The 23,569-nt window shown below is 43.7% G+C and overlaps 1 protein-coding gene across 1 annotated transcript in view; it reads left to right on the top strand.

Annotated features, from left to right (window-relative positions):
- Positions 1-20,570, top strand: part of LOC126169063 (uncharacterized) — a 33,439-nt gene extending 12,869 nt beyond the window's left edge. Inside the window, exons 4-5 of the mRNA XM_049920611.1 lie at positions 4,133-4,270; positions 18,469-20,570. Coding sequence (XP_049776568.1) covers positions 4,133-4,270; positions 18,469-20,051 — 1,721 coding nt within the window. The 3' untranslated portion in view covers positions 20,052-20,570. The remainder of the gene's footprint in view (positions 1-4,132; positions 4,271-18,468) is intronic.
- The last annotated feature ends 2,999 nt before the right edge of the window (positions 20,571-23,569 follow it).

The raw sequence follows: 23,569 nt of genomic DNA, 5'->3' as shown, positions 1-23,569 counted from the left end.
GTTTCTGGCTTCCTTTGCTGCTGTAATCCTTCTGTTGTGGTCAAATAGCAGAATATGAGAAATGTTCTGATCCCTCCACTTGGCACTCCATTTTCTAGTGTCCACAGCTTCGCTCGATATCTGTAAATCACAAAATGTAAACTCAAATAGCAACAGTGAACTAAATAAAATCAATAAATAAAGCCATAGCAATTAAATTGTCAAAATACTTATTAGACATTTGCCAACTCACATTTGTGTCCAGTAAATACATTTCTTGCACAAATATGTAGGGTTCTCCTTTCTTAGAAGTGGATCCAGAAGTGTCTTTCTCACACTAGTGTAGCACCTGCACCTTGATCACTAACTAAAGAAGTCACAGACACAGTGGATATTATGACTGCCTATCTACAGCTAATAACTACATCTGCAGCCATACTGTGGTAACTACTGTGAAGTGCGTGCCAGAGGATAATTCCTGTTATAGTAGATGTTAGAGTTTCTTCCTGTTCCATTTGCATATGGATTGCAAAAATAATGGCTGCTTAAATGCCTGTGTGCATACCATTATTAGTCTGAATTTGTTTTTATGGTCCCTGTGGTGGCAGTACATAGGGGGTTGTCCCATATTCCTAGATCCCTCATTTTATATTGGTTTTTTGAACTGTCTAAACATGTTTTCAGAGAATAGTTGATTTTCATATTCAGGTTTTTGTACTACAAGTTTTTCACAATTTCCATGAAACTCTTCCTTCAGTCAGAAAAGCCTGTGGTTCTCTTTGTATACCCAGCAATGAAATGAAGCTTGCCACCTGCTTTTCCTACAACAGTCTATGTGATCATTCTATTTCTTGTCCCCATAAATTGTTTTGTGACAGTTTTAAGTTTAAGACAAACTGTCAATCTTAGCACCACTTGGAAATCTTGTCAAGGTCTGACTAGATATTTGCGCAACTTATTTTCAGATTTTACTTCATTCTAGGTGGCTGCTTCACCTGCAAAACATTTCATGTTACTATTAATATTATTTGCTAGCTCACTAAAACACACACACACACACACACACACACACACACACACACACACACACTCTTTAGGCTTGCTTGCTCTGATGGCACTTCTACATCTATCAACAATTCTTCAACCAAGATTACATGCTGCTTCCTCCCTACCAAGCAATTCTGTCTAGTCACAAATTTTGTAGTTTGAAACTGTTGTCCTTGGGCCTGTCCTGAACGTAGGATTCTCTGCTCATGACTATTGTATTGTACAACTTACATAGAATGGAGGTAAAACCTCATTCATATGGATTTTCTGGCAGTTTTTAATAACTGTGTATTAGTATTATGCTATTTCTTGACTTGTACCTACCCCTACAGGTTCTGTTTCATACTCACTTGTACAAATTCGAATGCTTCATTGTAAAAATTAATTATGCAGAGGCCATTCCCTTTTTCTGTCCTGAGCCCAAGATTCTTATGTCCACATGCAAATAAGTCCATTAGGCAAAATAAAAATGCATTTTTCCCACAAGTAATCATTGAAAGCATTCTCACTATTAAAATTCATTAGAATGAGAAAATGAGATTGCTCCTTTTATTGAGACTGATTATTTTTTTCTAGAATTAAAAGGTCAATTAAACAGAGATTGGGCAACCCATCATTGTCTATGTGCTACATTTTATGGCATCATTCTATCATATACAGGGTGGTCAGAAACAGTCTGGAAAGATTTCAAGGGTGTTGCAGGGTAGGCTGTGCTAAATTATCCCTCAGAACTGCGAACTGCATGTACTTATGAATCTGGGTCGAGGTAACTGAAATCAGAAGTCATTGAAATAACGATCTCACCTTGAAGCTTAGTTTGGAGAAAATACAATAACGCTATTCCTTCATTTAGTGCTATTGTGAATAATAATACTATGATCCATGAGATTACTTTTTTGTCTGCATCACATGATAGCTAACAGTTGAGAGGGCTTGCTTTTCTTTTCATCCCATGAGTCCCATTATAAGAGAGCAGATACAGATCTTAGAATTCCAAACACACTGTACACTATCAGGCAGCGGACGTGAACTGTCGTTATCTTTGGCACACACTGTGTGCATGCTCGGCAAAGTATAAGAAGATATATTATACCCCATCGAAAAGGAGGTGGGTGTCTGCATTAGACTGCTCTTGCCCACCACAAGCAACTGGCAGATTGTGATTTTCAACAAAGACTTTAGTTGGAAAAGTAAGAATTGTTGGAAGAAACAGAAAGATTACTTATTTGGTGGATGGATATGTATTATATAGTTCACTTGATATAACAGTTTGTTTGCATGAACTAAGAGCCAACAATTCTATATCATAACTGTTCCTTTGAGAGAACAAATAACAAATATACAGAAGAAAACAGGAGAAAAAGTTGAAAAATACATCCAACTGCCTGAGGAAGTCAAGGACATGTGGCATCAGGATAAAGTTGACATTATACCAATTACACTATCAACTACAGGAGTCATACTACACAATATTCACCAGTCCATCAACGCAGTACAGCTACATCCAAATGTATATATACAACTACAGAAATCTGTAATTACTGATACATGTTCAATTACCCGAAATTCCTAAATGCAATGTAACATATACCGTACAGTTAAAAGGAAGTCACGCTTGATCAAGGTCTGCATCACTTTCCATTGTTAAAGGAAAGAAATAATAATAATAATAATAATAATGCATTATCATTCTGAAGAATCATTTAATAAAAAGTTCTGAGTGCTTAAAACAATGCATGACTGTAGTTAACCCAGATTTTCAGTTCAATGAACTTAAGTTAACATTTCAAAATATTCACAAGATCTACAAAAATAGGTAAAGGAATGATCTTAACAGGATGGATCCTTGAAGAGACTGAAATTCACCATACTCTTGTGGTTTACTAGTAATAGTATAGACTCTCTTTCTTTGCTTCCTCAAAGATAATGCAAAGGAAAACAACAGTTGCTCATCATCAGAAATGTTACTCATGTTTATTGCACAGCAGGTGGAGTATTTTCGAGTGCCATTCAACGTGTGCATTGCTGTGACTGGCTTGCATTCTGATCGGCCACAGCTGACTGCAGTAGGCAACAGTGCATTCAGCCTGCTGTCTGTCTGATGTAGCCTCAAAGTAGCATAATCTCATATGTCCCCAAACATTTCTGACTGATTCATTCTCACCTTTAAATTTGCAAATATTAATGGTAGTTCCTGTCACTATTTGTGCAAGCAAGGAAATTATTAGTGTCTCTGGCCTAAGATATTGTTAAAACAATGTGGTAATTTGTTTCTAATCAAACAAGTTTGACTGTTTATTCAAATGTGTGGTTCCTACTTATGGTGGAAACACTAATTTGTCTTAAAGTTGTGCCTTAGTTTAGATTCTGGTTTCTAGTGTGCCATATAAATACTTGTGTCCATGAGCGAGCTAAAAGCATTAACTTGAAAAATACAGAAGACAAAATAAAATAATTTGCTTGTTACTAAAACTAGAACAGAGAAAAGAAGATTGAAAGAAAATTGCACTAAAGTCAAGAATCTGGTACTTCATTTCTGTGAAACATAGGAGGAGCAAATAAAGTTTTAGCCAAAGATATCAGTAGTCCCATTGCTATTTCCATATTACTTACTCTTATTCTGTCATTTGTATTTTACATTCAATTATAGTTGTTTCAGTAATGATTTTTGCCTTCTAATTGCTGCTTATATATGATATGCCAACTATAGTAGCTATTAATGTAACTTGTGTGTTGTTTCTCTAGGATTATGAACTGATTGTATTGTTAACAACATATTTCTGTTCTCTGGTCAAAGAAAATGCATATTTTTATCAATCATAGTCTTAAATAACTGTCTTTACAGATGGCATTATAAAAGTTATCATCAAATTGAAATAACCATATGTATTTATTTAGGTTCTCATTTTTGTTGATTCTCATAAGATTTTTCTTATACAAATCTAGATTTTTGTTACTGCTTTCATTCTAAGAATTTTTAAGCAAAGCTGTTCTTTTCTTGTTTTCATTGGTTTTATTTTGTTATTTACATAGAGTAATTCGTATGTATTTTGTGTGAAAGTAAATTAGTTAACTATATAGTGTCAATTATTTTCCACAATTGCAGAGAGAATGACTTTGGTGCAAAAAATAGAAGAATATACCCAGAACAAAAAGGAGATTGAAAATATTTTGTACAGCAAATTTTTGTGTGTTTTAAATTCCAAAAAAGAGAGAATTGCAAGCCTAGAACAAGAGTTATCAGGTATGTATCTTTTCCTTGCATTTAAAAATGGGAAGCCTGGGATGGAACAACAACAGTATTATGGAAAGGATAGACTGCTATTCATCACATAGAGATGGTGTTGGGTCACTACAGAAAAAAATGAAGAAGAATGCTGAAATAATTAAGCCTTTGGACACAGTCTTTGTTTCGAAGAAGGAAACTCATACGGCTGCTGTCTGTAGGCACTGGGGCAGTCTACTCTCACAACACACCTGTCATGCAAAGCAGCCTACATGTCAGGGGCTTTAGGCCATTACTTGCTCCAGGCTTAAGGATGCTCTGTAAAGCAAGTATGGCAATGTGAGAGGTGCTTTAACTCCGTCTCGTTGAAGCATGGTGTAAGTGCTGTTTGTTAACTCTTTATGCACAAATGTAGGACATGATCCATGTTATGACACCTGAGCAATGACATTTGAGCACTGTGTTCTCTGAGTCAGGTTATTAATTCTGTTTGAGATCAAGGGTCTCTTGACAATGCTCTTGACTCAACAATTTCCCCTGGTAGATGAGGTGTCTCTCCATAAACAGGGTCCACCGGTGATACATTCAGGTCTGGCCTGTGTACTGTTCATAGGCCGAGAAGTACGAGCGGTAAGGTTGTGGTCCAATTTGTATCATAGCACATTAATGCTGCTTTCAAGGAGTGATGCCAGTGCTCCACCATCCCATTGTTGACTGGGTGGTAGCTTGTGGTCAGATAGTGTGTTGCACACATAATTTGCCTACCTGCATGAAAAACTCAGATTCTGGCGTCCTCTATCAGTCTTTATATGTAGCAGACAAATAAATTGCGTAACCTATTGCGCCACAAACGTTGCTGCCAATGTCTCGGCAGAGGTATTTTCGACTGGTATTGCTTCAGGCCAATACCTGAATCTATCGATAATTGTTAATAGGCGTTGCTGTACTTCTGATGGTGGCAGTGGCCTACAATGTCCAGGCAAATATGGGCAAATCTCTCAGTGACCTCTGGAAAGTTGCCAGTGGGCACATGCATGTGCCATGTAATCTTGCTCTGTTGGCATATTACGCAAGAGCAGGCCCATTGCTGACAAACATAATGGGAGAGGACAAGTTTCATCAACGCTCTGACGCCTGGGTGGCAGAGATCGTGTAGGCCATGGAAAATCAACCTTTGTAGTCCTGCTGGCACATATGGGTGGTTTCTTCCTGTGTAAGTGTCACAATAAAGTTGTGTGTTTGCTTCAGGTACATTGACAAGTGTGAGCTGTAGGCCAGTCTGCATATCATGCAGAAAGTTACGAATCAGCTGATCAGTCTGTTGCGCATTGCATAGGCGTGAACGATTGACAGTCTCCTGACGGTGCTAAACAGTGACAAGCAGCCAGCCACCACCCCCCTATGGTTTGGGGATTAGAATAGGCCCAGGGTATTCCTGCCTGTCGCAAGAGGTGAATAAAAGGAGTCTCACACTTTTTGGCTATATAAGTTCAGGTCCCATTTTATGATTTGTCCTGCCACTTTCCAAATTCTACAGAAGTGCAGGCCATATGGGGAAGGGCGCCTTATGTTGTGCATGAGTTACCACAGTGCCCTTAATTCAATCTCCTGAACCTCTTGTCATGAATTTGCATCTCCATCTGCAATTCAACTATTTGGGCGAGGACACTTTTTCAGGGTATGTCATCTTCTTCCATTGTCTCATGTCCTCTTTCACCCCCATGACAGTATTGGATTTCTGTGCACCCAATATCCAGCATGGTAGCCAGTCCATTGTGGTGAGTCTGTCATGTACTCATTTGGTGGTAGCCCCCTGACAACACAGGGATCACACTGCTGATGCCCGAGCTGTAAACTCCCCATGTATGCCAAGGAGTAGATGCCTGTCTTCCTGGGGCATCAGAACTCCTGGCAATGGCCATCATACCAGGTGGCCTTTGTTGTGGCTGGGTGGCACCCGTGAGGAGAGCCCCTGATCGGAGTGGGTGGCATCAGGGCGGATGACCCGCAATGAAGTGGACTAAGTCATCTCTTGTTGGTGACCGTATGGCGCCAGCAGTCTCTAAGAAGGACGAGGTCAAGTTCAATGCTGATGGATATGACCCTAAATCGTCTCCCTCCCATGCTACACCATGGGAGGAACGTAGGGCTACAGAAATAAGAGAGCCATATTCACCTCAGTATTTAGACTGTAGCAGAATGGATGGGGGACTCCTTTCTACCTATGAAGCCTCAATTTTTTTGTTGAACATCTGGAGAATAAGTTTGGGGAAGTGACAGCGCTGTCCACGATGAGAAGTGGTGCAGTCTTGATTCAGACAGCATCCCCAGCCCAATTCCAGGTGTTACTCGCTTGTGACTGGCTGGGTGATATTCCTGTTTCTGTCACTCCCTATAAAAGCCTCAACATGGTCCAGGGGATTATTTTCTATTGCGACCTCCTCTTGCAGTCTAATGACAAGCACTGCGCCAGTCTAGAACGGCGGGGTGTTCATTTCATCCGGCGCATTTACAGGGGACCTAAAGACAACAGGGCTGCTACCGGGACCTTCATCGTGGCCTTTGAGGGTGATTGATTGCCTGAAAAGGTCAAGGTGATGGTTTACCATTGTGATGTTAAACCATACATTCCTCCCTCAATGCGGTGCTGTAAGTGCTGGAAATTCGTGCACATGTCTTCCCACTGCACTTCCAATGCCACATGTCGCGACTGTGGATGTCCACTGCACCCAGATACTCACTGTGTGCCTCCTCCCACTTGTATCAACTGTGGAGAGCAGCACTCCCTCTGCTCGTGCTCGCCAGACTGCACAGTACTCCGAAAGGAGCGGAAAATCATGGAGTACAAGACCCTGGACTGGTTGACTTACCAAGAGGCGAAACGTAAATTGGAGTGATGACACCCCGTTTGGTTGACATCCACATATGCTGCAGCTACATTACCATCATCTTCCCAAGTGCCAGTGGTTCATCACTCTGTGCCATGAACAGTGGGCTCTCCGGGCCTCCTGAATACATCTGTCGCCATGGTGGTAGGGGGAAAATCTCCTTCCAAAGTACCTTCTTTGGGCGCAACCATTTCAAAGGTTTTCCATTCAGTGTGAGCCATTTGGGGATGAACTCCCAACCTAGTTTCCATGGTGCAGCCTCCTCTCCCCCTCCACTCCCTTTTTCCCTTGCCCCCTTCCTGCTATGTCACCAGCACGATAGCCAGTCCCTGTGGTGGAGCACGGTAGCCAGTCCCTGTGGTGGGGCTGTTAAGTACCCACTTGGCTGAGCCCCCTGACAACACAGGGATCACACTGCTAGTACCTGAGCTGTTAACGCCTCGTGTATGCCAAGGAGTCGATGTTCATCACTTTGGGGCATCAGAACTTCCAGCAATGGCCACTGTGCCAGATGGCCTTTGCTGTGACTGGGTGGCACCCACGGGGCAAGCCCCTGGTCAGATGGGTGGTACTAGGGCAGATGCCTTGCACATGAAGTGACAAAAGCGTTAACATCCTGGCCATTCTGTGGCCATCTCTAAGAGTGATAGAAGATATGACACTCCTTCTTCTAATCGTTTGGCCTTCCCCATCCTGGCCACCACCTGGGAGGAGGGTCAAGCGTGACAGCTTGGGTTGAAACCTTTCCCTCGGTACCTGGTTTGTACCAGGTCAGATGGCGAAAGTTTTGCCACGACCAGGCCTTTGGTTTTGTGGAGATGATTGAAGATAAGTATGGCGAAGTGGAATACATGAGTAAGATGAGGTCGGGTTCTTTGCTCATGAAGACATCTTCTGCTGCCCAGTCTGAAGCCCAGTGTGCTTGTGACCATCTCGGTGACATCCCAGTCTCTGTTGCACCCACCAATCTTTGAACTCAGTACAGGGCATCATTTTCTACTGGGATCTCCTTCTCCAAACTGATGAGGAGCTCCATGCAAACCTTGAGTGGTGAGGAGTTCGATTTATTCGCCATGTACAACAAGACCCTAAAAACAATCACACCGATACAGACGCCTTTATCCTGGCCTTCGTGGGGGACACCCTCCCAGAGAAGGTCAAGATGATGGTGTATCGGTGTGATGTAACACCTTACATTCCACCACCAATGAGATGCTTTAAATGCTTACGGTTTGGACACATGTCTTCCCGCTGCACCCATGATCCCCTCTGCGGTGACTGTGCGTGCCCCCTCCATGAGGGGAGTGCCTGTGCTCCATTGCCAGTGTGTGTAAATTGTAAAGTGCAGTACCCTCCATGCTCGCCAGCATGCCCGATGTATGTGGAAGAACGATGGATTCAAGAGTACAAGACCTTAGATCGACTTACCTACATCGAGGCTTGTCAAAACTATGACCAACTACATCCCTTGCCTATAACTTCTACTTTTGCTTCAGTTATGTCCATTCCCCATCCCACTTCATCCTCATCCCAGCCCTGTCCCATTCGCCCCACACCTTCCTCATCACCCTCCCTCTCCCACTCCCCTTCCCTCTCCCACTCCCCATCAGTACTCATACCCACCCCTTCAGGTGCTGCTCCCTCTCCCCCACCGGAGAAGTGCTCCCCTTCTTCGGCAGCAACTGGTGCTGGAGCTCCCTCCTGGGACTCCTCTTCCTGGCACCCTCCTGAAAGGCGATCTGCAGCTCCACATCGGCCATCTTCACAAGAGAAGCAGCAGAAACACAATAACAAGGGCAAGGCTCCTCTGGTACTCCCTGAGGTGCCGCCTTCTGCTCCTCCAGCCAATGAACCAACAGAATCTGACCCCACCTATATGTACATTATCCCATCCTTATCGGTGACGGATGGCGGCTCAGCGGCATGACTGGCTCCGGTCCGTTCGCTTCCCATTTGGATTCCAGCTTCAGAATCCTCCAGTGGAATAGTAATGGATATTTGCATCACCTCCCGGAGCTGCAGCCCCTTCTTTCCTCCTCCTCTGCTGCTTGCATTGCTCTCCAGGAGACCCATATTGTCAATTCTTACTCACCCACTCTTCATGGGTTCCACACTTTCTGTCAAAACCGAATTGGCCCCTTGCAAGCTCCTGGTGGTGTTTGCACCTTGGTTCGCAAGGACATTGTTAGTAAATGGGTTCCCGTCCATACCACTCTGGAAGCAAGTGCTGTCAAGGTCACTCCAACCACAATCTGTAATCTCTACCTCCCACCTGACAGGCTGCCCATATCCCTTGCCCTAACCACACTCCTTCAACAACCTCCTTTGTCCTTTCCTGCTTCTATGGGACTTTAATGCCCACAACCCTCTTTGGGGTAGTCACACGACTACTGCCCTGGGCAGGACAGTTGAAGCTGTTCTGGCAGGGCTTGACCTCTGTTCGGTGCTCCCACACACTTTCTCTGCCACTGACCTCTCCATCTGCAGTCCCAGCCTTCTTCCCTTGATTCGGTGGGATTTCCACGATGACTTATGTGACAGCGATCATTACCCAATTGTTTTGACCTTTCTTCAGTGTATCTCGCTCCATCACTCTCCCAGGTGGGCCTTCTCTAAAGCTGATTGGGGTGCCTCCTCGTCTGCTACCATCCCCCCTGTACCATGACACAGCAGTATTGATGAGTCTACACAGACTTTGACTGCCACCATTCCTTCTGCAGCTGTTTCAGCCATCCCTTCTTCCTCGGGTTCCCCCCATCGGAAGAAGGTCCCTTGGTGGACTTCGGAAATTGCCATAAAAGACCATCGCCTTGCTCTTCAATACTTCAAACGTCATCCTTCTACTGCTTTCCATCTGGTCTTTAAATGATTCCGTGCCCAGGCCCGTTACCTAATCAACTTTCAGAAACAGATTTGCTGGGAACGATACGTGACTACCATAGGACCATACACCCTCTCTTCACAAGTCTGGGCGAAACTCAGGTGAATTTTTGGGCACAGTCCTCCCACCAGCGTTGCAGGAATTTCTGTGTGTGGTGGTGTTCTTATCCATCCGGACTTTGTTGTAGAGCATTTCATTCAACACTTTGCCCAAGCCTCTGCATCGACTCAGTATCCACCAATGTTCCTCATCCTGAAAGAGTGCTTGGAACGACTGCCTTTGTCTTTCATTTCTTGCTGTTTGGAGCATTATAATGCCCCATTTAGTGAGTGGGAAGTCGCCAGTGCTCTCGCCTCTTGTGCCAACACAGCTCCTGGACCGGATCGAACATGTAACCAAATATGTAACCAAATTCTCCAACACTTATCGGTGGCTGGCCACCGTCATATACTGACTCTTTTCAACCATCTGTGGTGTGAGGGGGTATTTCCTATCCAGTGGCAGGAAAGCATTGTTATTCTGATGTTGAAGCCTGGGAAGCCACATCTTCAGTTGGATAGCTAAATTAGCCTTACCAACACCCCCTGCAAGTTCCTTGAACACATGGTGAGTCGGCGGCTGTTTTGGATCCTTGAATCCTGTGACCTTTTGTCATCGAGTCACGGTGGTTTTTACTGTTGCTGCTCTACAGTGGATAACTTCGTCCACCTGGAGTCTGCTATCCTGTCAGCTTTCGCCCATCGGCAACATGTCATTGCAGTCTTCTTTGACCTGCATAAAGCCTACAGCGCCACCACACCCTCACCACCCTTCATGAATGGGGCCTTTGTGGCACTCTGCCCGTTTTTATCCATAACTTTCTTTCTTGTTGCTCTTTCTGGGTCCAAGTCGGTTCCTCCTACAGCACTTCCCATTGTCAAGAAAATGGGGTTCATCAGGGTTCCGTGCTAAGCATCCCTCTCTTTCTCAGCCATTAATGGACTGGTGGCAGCTGCTGGGCCGACAGTGTCCCCCTCTTTGTATGCTGACGATTTCTGTATCTATGTCGCTTCCTCCATCATGGGCACTGCAGAACACTGTCCACAGGGGGAAATCTACCAGACACAATCTTGGGCTCTCTCCCATGGTTTTCAGTTTTTGGTGGCCAAGTTGTGTGTAATGCATTTCTGCCATCACCACACAGTCCATCCCCATCTGGACCTGTCCCTCGATGGCCAATCCCTCGAGGTGGTGGACACCCATTGCTTCTTGGGTCTGGTCTTCAATGCGTGGTTGATGTGGCTCCCTTATCTTCGCCAGCTGAAGAGGATGTGCTGGTTACATCTCGATGTTCTTCGATGTCTGTGCAACACCACCTGGGGTGCAGACCACTTTATTCTACTGCAATTGTACAAAGCTCTGGTCCAGTCTCGTTTAGACTACAGGAGTCCTGTCTGTGGTTCTCACCTTCAACATTGCAGATACTAGACCCCATCCACCATTGTGGGGTACGACTTGCGACTGGTGCCTTCCAGACTAGCCCCATGATTAGCCTTCTCGCAGAGGTAGGAATTCCATCGCTGCGAGTTTTGCGCCAACAGCAGCTGATATCCTACACACTCCGCATTCACTGCACCCCAAAGCACCCTAATTATGGTCTCCTTTATCCAGACACAGAGATCACCCTCCCGTGACAGCGGCCACAGTGTGGGCTTACCACGGCTGTCCGCATTCAGTCGCTCTTTACTGAGCCCCAGCACTTCCCTTTACCGCCTCTTTTCTCCGCTCACACATGTACCTCCTCCATAGTGCGTTTCTTGGCCACAGCTCTGTCTTGATCTCTCCACCAATTCAAAGGATTCTGTCCCTCTGGTGGCCCTTCACCACCAATTCTACTGTCTCCTCAGTTCATTCCAGGGTTCAGAAGTGATTTATACTGATGGCTCCATGGTTTCTGGTCACACTGGTAATGCTTACACCTATGCGAGACACGAGGAACGTCATTCCTTGCCAGATGGCTGTAGTGTTTTTACTGCAATTGGTAGTCATCTTGTGTGCACTGAACCATGTCCACTTCTGCTCATGACTGTCCTTCACTATCTGTAGTGACTCCTTGAGCGTTTTGCAAGCTATCGGCCAGTGCTTCCCTTGCGACCCGTTGGTCATAGCTATCCAGGACTCCCTTTTTCTCCTTGATCAATGTGGAAGCTCAGTGGTTTTCATTTGGACCCCTGGTAATGAACTAGTGAATCGACTCGCTAAATTGGCTACTAAACAGGCCATCTCTTGCTATTGGCATTACGGAAATAGACCTTCACTCTGCATTACGTCGTCAGGTTTTGGGACTTTGGAACTCCGAATGGCACACTCTTTCTTCAACGAAAAAGCTCAGGGCGATAAAGGATTCTACAACTATGTGGTGGTCCTCCTTACTGGCCTCTCGTAAGACCTCTGTCATCCTTTGCTGGCTCTGTATCAGCCATACTTGGGTGACTCATGGTTATCTCCTCCGTCGTGAGGACTCCCCTCTCTGTCATTGTGGATCGATGTTGACTGTAGTTCACCTCTTACTGGACTGTCCCAACTTAACTGCCCTGTGATGGACTCTTAGCTTTCCTGACTCGCTATCCCTGGCGTTAGCTGACAATGCCTCAGTGGTTGATCTCAGTTTATGGGCCTTACCACTCCTTTCCTTATGGGATCCGTTTTATCTTGAGTGTCTATCTTGTCTACCTGTGCTTCTTCCTTCATGCTCCTTTCATACGTCACTTTCTTTCCCTCCTCACTTCTTGTGCCTTCTTCCTTCCGTCTCTGTCAATCATTCGTAATTTTATGGCTATTGTAGTTCCCTCTTATAGTGTGAGGTTTTATCGGTCGTAGTTATTTCAAGATGGGAGGGACTGATGACCATGTAGTTTGGTCCCTTCTCCAATCCAACCATCCAACCTACCAATTCTACACCTGCGGATGAGTTGGAGATCTCAGTGTCCCCTGAGGCCCTGGATCTAAACTGATACCTCATCCACAATAGGAATGGATACAAATACTCAATCAGTGGCAGCAGGTGACCCTGAGGCGTAAACTCCTCCTTGCATGCTTCATGCCTTGCCAGCCTCACGATAATGTCATCCTCCAGTGGAATTGCTGTGGTTTTTTCCACCACCTGGCTGAGCTACGACAACTGTTAAGCTTTACACCTGCTTTCTGCATTGCCCTCCAGGAAACCTGATTCCTGCCAATGTGGACCCCTGCTCTTCGCAGTGACTATAATCGAGTGTCAGGTGGAGTTTGTGTCTATGTCCTGAACTCAGTATGCAGTGAAATTGTGCCCCTTCAGACCCCTCTCGAAGCTGTGACTGTCAGGATAAGGACGACACAGGAAATAACTGTCTGCAATGTATATCTTCCTCCAGATGTGTACAGTACCCCTGAATGCATTGGCTGCACTGATTCATCCACTTCCTAAACCTTTCCTACTTTCGGGAGATTTTAATGCCCATAACCCCATGTGGGGTGGTACTGTGCTTACTGGCCGAGGCAGAGATGTTGAAACTTTCCTGTCTCAACTTGACTGCCTCTTAAATACAGGGGCCTCCATACATTTAAGTGTGGCTCATGGCATTTACTCGACCACTGATTTATCCCTCTGCAGCCCAGGACTTCTCCCATCTGTCCACTGGAGAGCCCACGATGGCTTGTGTGGTAGTGACCACTTTCCCATCTTCCTGTCACTTTCCCAGCACCATTCCCCCAGACATCTACCAAGATGGGCTTTAAACAAGACAGATTGGGAAGCCTTCACCTCTGCTGTCACCATTGAATCTCCCCCACCTGCTATCATCGATGCGGTAGTTGAGCAGGTCACTTGAATGCTCGTTTCTGTGGCAGAAAACATGATCCGCTGTTCTTCAGGATGCCCCTGGCGAAAGTCAATACTTTGGTGGTTGCCAGAAATTGCTGAAGCCATTAATGAGCGTTGGCAAGCTCTACAGCAATGTAAGCAGCATCCAGCCCTACAGCACCTAATAACTTTTAAACCGCTCTGTGTTCGCATTCACCAGCTTATAGAAAGACGGAAACAGGCGTGTTGGGAGAGGTACGTCTCGACCATTGGGTGCCATACATCACCTTACCAAGTATGGACAAAGATCAGAAGTGTTTGTGGGTACCAGACCACGACAGGTGTTACCGGCATTAACATCAGTGGCATATTATCTACCAATGCAAACACAATTGCCAAGCACTTTGCTGAGCACTGTGCTCAAACCTCCATGTCAGAGAATTATACCCCAGCATTTCGCACCCTCAAATGGTGGATGGAAAGGAAAGCCCTCTCGTTCACTGAATGTCACAGTGAACCCTATAATGCTCTGTGCATCCTTGCACATGGCCCTGATACAGCTGCTAGGCCAGATCGGATCCACAGTCAGATGATCAAACATCTCTCATCCAAATACAAGTGATATCTCCTCGTCATCTTCAACCAGATCTGATGCGATGGCATCTTTCCGTCGCAATGCCAGGAGAGCACCATCATTCCAGTGTTTAAACCCGGTAAAAACATGCTTGATGTGGATAGCTGTCGGCCCATCAGCCTCACCAATGTTCATTGTAAGCTTTTAGAATGTATGGTAAGTCGGTGGTTGTGTTAGGTCCTGGAGTCACGTGGCCTACTCGTTCCATGCCAGGGCAGTTTCTGCCAGGGTCACTCTACCATCGATAATCTAGTTTCCCTCGAGTCTGTCATCTGAACAGCCTTTTCCAGTCGCCAACAACTAGTTGCTGTCTTTTTTGATTTACGAAAAGCTTACGACATGACTTGGCAACATCATATCCTTACCACATTATATGAGTGGGGTCTCTGGGGCCCGCTCCCGATTTTTATCCAAAATTTCCTATTGCTCCGTACTTTCCATGTCCAAGTTGGTGCCTCCCGTAGTTCCCCCCATATCCAGGAGAATGGGGTCCTGCAGGGCTCTGTATTGAATGTATCTCTATTTTTAGTGGCCATTAATGGTCTAGCAGCAGCAGCAGCAGCAGCTGTCAGACCATCGGTCTCACCCTCTCTGTATGCAGATGACTTCTGCATTTTGTATTGCTCCTCCAGTATTGGTGTTGCCTAGCGGCACCTATAGAGAGCCATCAACAAGGCACAGTCATGGGCTCTAGACCACGGCTTCTAGTTTTCAGCCGCAAAGTCGTGTGTGATGCACTTCTGTCAGCGTCATACCGTTCATCCGGAACCAGAACTTTACCTTAATGATGATCCACTCACTGTAGTGGAGACATATCGATTCTTAGGACTTGTTTTCGACGCCCGGTTGACATTGCTTTCTCATCTTCGTCAGCTGAAGTGGAAGTGCTGGCAGCACCTCAATGCCCTCCGCTGCCTGAGCAAGACTAACAGGCGTGCAGATCGCCCTACGCTGCTGCAGCCCTACAGAGCCCTTGTTCAATCCCGCCTTGACTATAGGAGTCTGGTTTATGGCTCAGTGGCGCCCTCAACATTGCGTTTACTCCACCCAGTGCACCACTGTGGCGCGTCCTGGCAGAGGCTGGAGTCCCTCAATTGCATGTCTGGTGTGCACAACTGCTCGCCAGTTACATTGCACATGTTCGTAGCTGTCCTGCGCTTCTGAATTACCGTCTCCTTTTCCTGTCTTTACCACCTACACTTGAGGTCCATTCGCGTACACCTCTATGGTGTACACCTAGGCCGCAGCTTCAGCTGGACCTTTCCCATCATCCTAAGTACTCAGTTAACACTGCAGCTCTCTGCTGTCACTTCCTCTCGATTCTTGACATGTACTGGGACCATGAAGTGGTTTTTACACTGATGGCTCGATGGCTGATGTTCACGTTGGCTTCATGTATGTTCATGGAGGACATATTAAACAGCACTCCTCACCAGATGGCTGCAGTGTTTTCACTGCAGAGCTGGCAGCCATTTCTCATGATCTTGAGCGCATCCGCTCATGCCCTAGAGAATCGTTTCTTCTGTGTACTGACTCCTTGAGCAGCCTACAAGCTATCGACCAGTGTTACCCCTGCCATCCTTAGGTAGTGACCATCCAGGAGTCCATCTTTGCCCTGGAATGGTCCAGTCATTCCATGGTGTTTGTGTGGACCCCATGCCACATCGGGATCCCAGGTAATGAACTTGCCGACAGGCTACATGGAAACCGCTTCTGGAGATCAGCATCCCTGTAACTGACTTGCGATCATTATCACGCTGCAAGGTTTTTCAGCTTTGGGAGACCGAATGGCATAATCTCAGTTCACACAACAAACTGTGTGGCCTTAAGCAGACTACAAATATGTGCAAGACCTCCATGCGGGCCTCTCGCAGGGACTCTGTGGTTCTCTGCTGGCTCTGCATTGGCCATATGTAGCTAACACATTGCTACCTCCTCTGTCGCGAGGATCCACCTCAGTGTTACTGTGGCTCACATATGACTGTCGTCCACATCTTGCGGGACTGTCCACTTTTAGGGCGGACTTTTAACCTTCCCAACACCCTGCCTTTGGTGTTGGGCGACAGTGCCTTCTCTCTGAAGTCGTCACCCTCTCACCATTTTAATTCTGTCGCCACTTTCTTTGCTTTTGTTTGTCTTGGTGGTCATCTTTTCCCTACGTGTGTTCATCTTGCCTTGTCTTTTTTGGGGTGGACATTTTAATGTGTTGCAGAGTGGCTGGCTCATCCCCTTTTATTATTGTGATCAGCCAGCACAGACCATATGCTCTTTGGTTTTAATACCTTCTTCTACTTTTCCTTGTGGTGTACGTTTTACGCCGGCCGGAGTGGCCGTGCAGTTCTAGGCGCTACTGTCTGGAACCGAGCGACCGCTATGGTCGCAGGTTCGAATCCTGCCTCGGGCATGGATGTGTGTGATGTCCTTAGATTTAATTAGTTCTAAGTTCTAGGCGACTGATGACCTCAGAAGTTAAGTTGTATAGTGCTCAGAGCCATTTTCTTCAGGAAAACGGGAATGATGATCCTGTAGTTTGGTGCCTTTACACCGCAAATCAACCAACCAATCAGCCACCACGTTATTGAGACCCGAGATGTGTTGTATGTCAGCTGCGTATTCCAGTTGGCTAAATTGCCTTGGCAAACAGTTGTCATTGTTTTGCCGGAAGGCATATGTGAGTGGCTTGTGATCGGTACGTATGGTAAAGGTTCTTGCTTCCAGTTGTGTGTGGAAGTACTTTACTGCTACATATATGGCTAACAACTTGCGATCGTATGCACTCTGTCTTTGCTGTGCTGACGTCAGTTTACACAAAAAGAAGGCAAGAGGTTGCCAACACATCGCTGAAGTGCCACTCTCATTGCTGTTTGACTGGTGTCTACAGCTAATGCCATGGCTACATTTGTGGTAGAGTGTACGAGGAGTGCAGCATCGCCAAGAGTCTACTTGGCTGCCTTAAATGTGTCGATCATTGTTAGGGTCCATTGCAGTAATGCTGTGCCCTTTGCCTTGGGACTTGACACCGCAGCTACGAGTTGTTCCTGCACTTCAGTGGCATGTGGCAAATGGCATCGGTAAAAATTGAGCATGCCAAGGAATCTGTGCAACTCTTTTGCTGTAGCCAATGTCAGTAACATACTAAACTGTCCCTTCTGTATAATGTCTACTCCTGAACAGAAAGTTACAACAGGGAGAAATGTACTTTCTTTGGTTTTTTATTTGTTTTGTGGTTCTGGAAGGCAAGGTTAATTTGATGTCTATTTAATAACATTAGAGATAAGTACAGTACATGTAGTATGGACAGCTAGATGAACCTTGTGAAATAGCATTAAAGGGGAGATGGATTGAAAGAATGATTAAGTGGAAAAGGGGGGGGGGGGAGGTAGTAATCAGATCAGAACAGTCATGGAAGGAATAAAAATAATGTATAGATTGCAGGTAACCATTCACAGTGTAGTTCAGGTGATCAGTGGTTGACAAGCACATAAAAAGGAGTGAAAATGGGGCTGAGCTTTTAGACAGTGCTCAAGGTCATGGCTGACTGTATTGTCTTAGTGCTGCAGCCTAACTGGGGTGTGAGGTGCTCTTGAGTGGAGCAGATGAGCAGAGAAAGGAGGTTGTGAGGGGAGGGAGTAGTGGAGGGAAGAGTGGCTGATGACTGGGAGATGATGACTGTTAGGAGAACCCATGGTATCAGTGTGTATTACCAGCAAACCAGCTTAAGTTTAACTGTGAAAGCCATCACTTGTCTCCAAGAACAAGTAGAGTGTCGGGTGTATCATTTTTACAATGATGTTGTAATAATAGAAAAATATTATATACCAATAATTTGCACATATTTTCATGCGTAAGTAGTTTGTTTTGGAACACATTGTTTTTTTTTTCCATTAATTTCAGCATGAAGTCAGCACTACGACAGCATTTTGTTTCTGTCTTACAGTCTTCAAAACATAATTACCTGATCTGTTACTGGATATTGTTTTGTTTTGTTTTTAGATTTGAAGTCAAAAACTCAGCACAGTGCCAATGAATCAGAAAGTGACAAATGTGGTACAGCTGTTGTAATGGAACCTAGTTCTAAGACAACCAGGATAACAAGGAAAACAAATAAGAAACCATATCAGCGTAGAGTTCGTAAGTCTCCACCCTCAGTGGCTGTTGATGCTGAATCGCAAGTGTCATCAGACATGCCAGTTGAAAACAATGACACACAAACCACTAACTCTAACACAAGTAAAGAGCTTAAAAATAAGCAAAATGTACAACAGACAAGCCAGCAAAGGACAAAAACTAACCCTCTTGTTGAAAATAGAACTATTTCATGCAAAAAGGAAGCATTAGTTCCATGTACTTCAAGAACACTTGTTGAACAGGTGTGTGAATCAGAAGTCTCAGAGCATACAGGTTCCACTCGGCATCAGCCTTCCAAGAATAGTATAGTACAGCAAAAAACTCGAAGTGCTTCCCCAATTGCATCTACAAGTACTTCAGTAATACCAGTAGAAGACCACTTTACTGTGAAAAATGAAATTCCTGATCAGTTTGTTCCAGAGCAGCAAGGAATGAGTATATCTTTGCAGACACATGCAGATCAGAAATCACCCCTTTTACTAAAAAAAGGTATAGAGGATCTTATATCAGAACGAACTGAACATGTTGCTGGCTCATTACATAGCTCAGAAACAAAAGGTAAAACAACACAGAAAATATCTGAAGTAATATGTGCAATTGATTTAGTGTCACAGAAAACTAGTGCACAAGCAAATGTTCCCTTGAATAATGTAAAAAAACTTACAATTACAAAAAATGATAAAAAAGTTGTCACCAGTCCAGCAAAACAAAGCAAGGAATTCGAAATAATATGTCCTTTAGAGCTAATACAACCAAAATCTATACCATCATCTCTTATTCATAAGGATACAGCTCGTACGCCAAAAACTAACACTTTGAAACGACCAATTCAGTCAATGAATATGCAAGATAATAGTCATGAACTTTCTAGAGAAGGCACAGATGTATCCCAGAAAACAGATGTAAGTAGTGCAGATGGGGTAAACACAAATTCCAGAATCAATGCAGCAGATGCTATATCTGTAACAATGTCATCTGCCAATCCCACAAAAAGTCAGACTGAAAGAGAAAGTAATCACTATGACAGTGAAACAGATGTAGATGAGCCAGAGGATGTTTGCAAGTTATCTGCTAAGCACAGATCTGTTAATGGCATCCTGGAAGACAGCAACCTTTCTTCACTCACAGAAAGTGAAAATCTTGAAGTTAGATGTGATGAGGTACATCAACCAGAACGAAAGAAAACCATTGAAAGTTTATTGAATGATTCACAAGATTCAGACAGTACTTCAGAAGAAATTCCTGAGGCTCCATTACCAAAGCGTACTCGTCGGTCAGAAAGATTTAATAAATGTGTTCCAATAAGTAATAAATCCATCAATCACTTTACAAAACTTAGTCATATACAAGATCAGAGGCAAAATGTTGTGCAAAATGTGCACTCAGTACTGTATGAGCAAGAGACTCAGATAGTTGACACACAGAAACTTTTGGATGGTTTGGGATAATATGCATGAGACGAATGTGATTTCACTTTTAAATTTCATAGAGAGACTGACAAGTGAACTTAAAAGGAAATGTAATGTGAATTATTGTGAACACACAGGAGAGTATGTATTTTATTTTGTGTATTTTATTTCATAAGTAATATTTTCCTGCTCGAAGAAATCATGTCACCTCAGTATTTTTTATTTATATTCTCATTGAAAGGAAAATTAAGTTTTAGTCATACTCCCAATATAAAACACAATGAACATCAATTGCAGGCTGTGAAAATACTGCTTTAGAATTATATATTGTTCTTTATTACATAACCTTTTAATGAACATTAAATGTAACTAATTATTCATTTTACTAGAATTTTATGTAACTTTTCTGAACAGTTACCTTTTTATGTGTTTATAACCCTAGTGGCATGTGCATGTGCTACATGAATTATGTTGATTGTATTACTTGAGCAATTTTATGAAAACAGTTTTACTGGCATGTTTTATCTGAGAAAATAATTGTTAATAATAAATGCTTTATTATGGAAAAATGTTTTTTTAGATTATCTCCCCAAATAATCAAAATCTCCTTACAACAACCAGTTCATTAAGTTTCAAGATGTTTCTAAACACTAGAACATCTTGATAAAATCCTCAAAACAGAAAAAATGCTTTGCACATTGGACTATCCAGCTATTGTAAATATGGAAGCAATGTGCCCTCCCAAGCTCCATGGTGTCCCTTGGCTGTTATTGTGAATATCCCTGCAAGGTTCTTACAAGAAGCAATTTACATCTAGCTCTGAGCTAGAAGTTCTATGTTGATTGCTCTGTTCCTCATTATTGGCAAATAACGGGTCTACACAGAGGAGGGGTTTTTTACTAGTTCATTATGCTCATATAGATCTTTTTATTGTGACTGTTATGAGCTCACAGAATCAGTTGTTAGTAAATATTTAATGCATTACGCTGCTCAAAAATACTGTGCTCATAGCATTCCTAACTTACACATGCTTCCTGAATTGTGGTAATTGAAAAGCACTGAAGTCAAAAATGGCAAAATTAAGGTTTTGAAAACCTGGGTTCCCATGCTGGGGACTGACCAGTGCCATCAGTTCTGTATAACTATATGCTCCACGTGTGCTTTAACAATCATTAATCCCTAAAGTGCAGTAGTGTACATTACAAAGAAGCAGGGGTTAAGCCTAACTTCCCAGATGGTAAGCGTGATATTACCCTATATGAAGAAACTTAACATTATGGATTACTTTGCACCAATGAGGCAGACTTTTTTAAGACAAAAAACAGATGTTGGTACCTGCCACATCCCATGTGTACTAAGTTTGCTTAGTTATGTGATGCTTTGCCTGAACTTCCTTTTAGTTCCTTAGTATTTTCTGGTACATAAATGAGCTTACAAAAATAATTTCCAGCAGTTCAGGTGGGCTATTTAGCAGCAGCAAAACTCACTCAATAAAGAGATCCAAGCAGACTAGCCACTGCTAAAGTTAAATCCACATGGTACAACAGAAAATCCCAAATACAGAGAAAATTATGTACGGTAGTGAAAAGGAAGACAGTTGTTTCCAATAAACTTTCATCACCATATTCAAAAATGCCCCACAGATATAGCTAAGTTCGTAGGAAATGGAATGGAGCAATGTTAGTAGAAAGAGAGACATAGTAGGCCAACTACTTCTTGAAAGTCCAACAACTGAAAGGGTATACCACAGATGTCAAGCTGCTCCACTTTCTTAATCATAGTGAGGTAGTGGTAACATGAAGTAATATTTTGTATTTAAATACGTTAAAACTACAGGAATAATGGGTGCAGTGACCTGACAGGGGTTCACTAAGCAAGAAGAAGCTTCCAGGTAAACAAATAACAATGACTTTCAGTAAAGCAATAACATAAAGAAAACTCTTCTCGTTAAATCATAAGGGCTGTAGTTAATTCAGTCATAGGGCACAACAAGATTTCTTGGCTCAATCAGAAAACTGTCAAACTTTTTGATAGCTGGTTAATCACTGAAAAGTCTGAAATTAAAGGTTTTTAGTGGAACACTATCACTGTGAACCTAACAGTATAACTTCTATGCCTAGACGGCTGACTGGATGGCTGTCCAATATTCACAATCACTCTGTAGAAGCCAAGGTCAGTGTTGTTCATGGTAGACTGCTGGCAGCTTGTAGAGGGCTCCAAATGTGATGGTGTCTAGGATGGCGCATTGCCTTTAACTGGCTCGATGTGACAATGTGGCATCCTAAGTGCAGTCATGGCAGAAGGATACATAAGGGACTACTTGTAGCCACATGACATTGTGGATGCAAGTGGCGCTACAATAGCTGCACTTCTTAATTGCAATGTGGAAGCCTGCCGATGGCAAAGCCGGCACCTCTGGGTGTAGCAGCGGCTGCCAGAGTTACCTATTATAACAAGCTGCTGCTGTTCTCCAGAACTGCTTGCTTTTGACTCACGATGTCATGGCATCAACAGGGCTGTGATATGGCTACCCGTGTCTCTGGCCTATTTTGCTGGTGGACTACAAGTCCTGATACAGTAATAGACATATGAATGAGCCTCCAAATTTCAAAGTGAATTTAGCATATACAGGTTTATTGGAAGAAACTACTGCTATTCATTTTTTTAATATCTGACCCTTCAGATTTACCTGAGTGTACCATTGGACGCTCTATCAGGAGTACAGTGTTGTCATTTATGTCAAATCTCTTGTAGTCTTCTCAAGCTATACTTTTAGGGTTTACCTGTGTAACGTGCTCATGTAGACACACACACACACACACACACACACACACACACACACACACACACTCTCTTTATCTCACTACTCTCCTTACCATTTCTTCTCACAAATGATTTTGATACACACAATGTGCTATATAGCTTTATCTTCACAAAATATGCTGTGTAGATTTACCTTCAGCTATCTGATGTGTCAAGGTATCGTGAGCCACATTGTATGAAAAGAGCGATAACAAATATATTGACACTTCAATGAGGTTATTCTCGCATTCTGCAAATGCACACTTGTAGACCCTGCGCAAGAAGAAGTGGTTGATCATCATGTACTAAGATCTCCACTTCATTATGTCAATCTAATTCTCAAGAGAATAGATGCTGAGTGTAAGCAACTGAGATGGATGCTTTTGACTCTACACCATCAACTAGTGGAATTCATTAGTTCTTTGCTTACTGCGCATCACAATGTGTGTTCAATCAGTCTTACACTTCACTAATGTTCATAACAGGCACAATAAGCATCCTCATTAGACGAATTTTTGTATTAACCCTGATCATCTCATTTGAATGTATTTTTACTGCTGCTGGCTCTGAAACAAAGTGCCGACAATCAAATTGCTCTTACGACACTGGGATTGTTGTTGGATACATACGTGGCTAGAGCTCACAGTCAGTTGGCAATACTATGTGGTGACTACTGTGTATGTGTGGGATACCTCATCAGTCAGCTCGAGGACATTCTTCTTCTTCTTCTTCTTCTTCTTCTTCTTCTGCACGTT

This window comes from Schistocerca cancellata, chromosome 1 (assembly GCF_023864275.1).
Source record: "Schistocerca cancellata isolate TAMUIC-IGC-003103 chromosome 1, iqSchCanc2.1, whole genome shotgun sequence".
NCBI classification, from domain to species: domain Eukaryota; kingdom Metazoa; phylum Arthropoda; class Insecta; order Orthoptera; family Acrididae; genus Schistocerca; species Schistocerca cancellata.
This window is presented reverse-complemented; position numbering and strand designations above follow the sequence as displayed.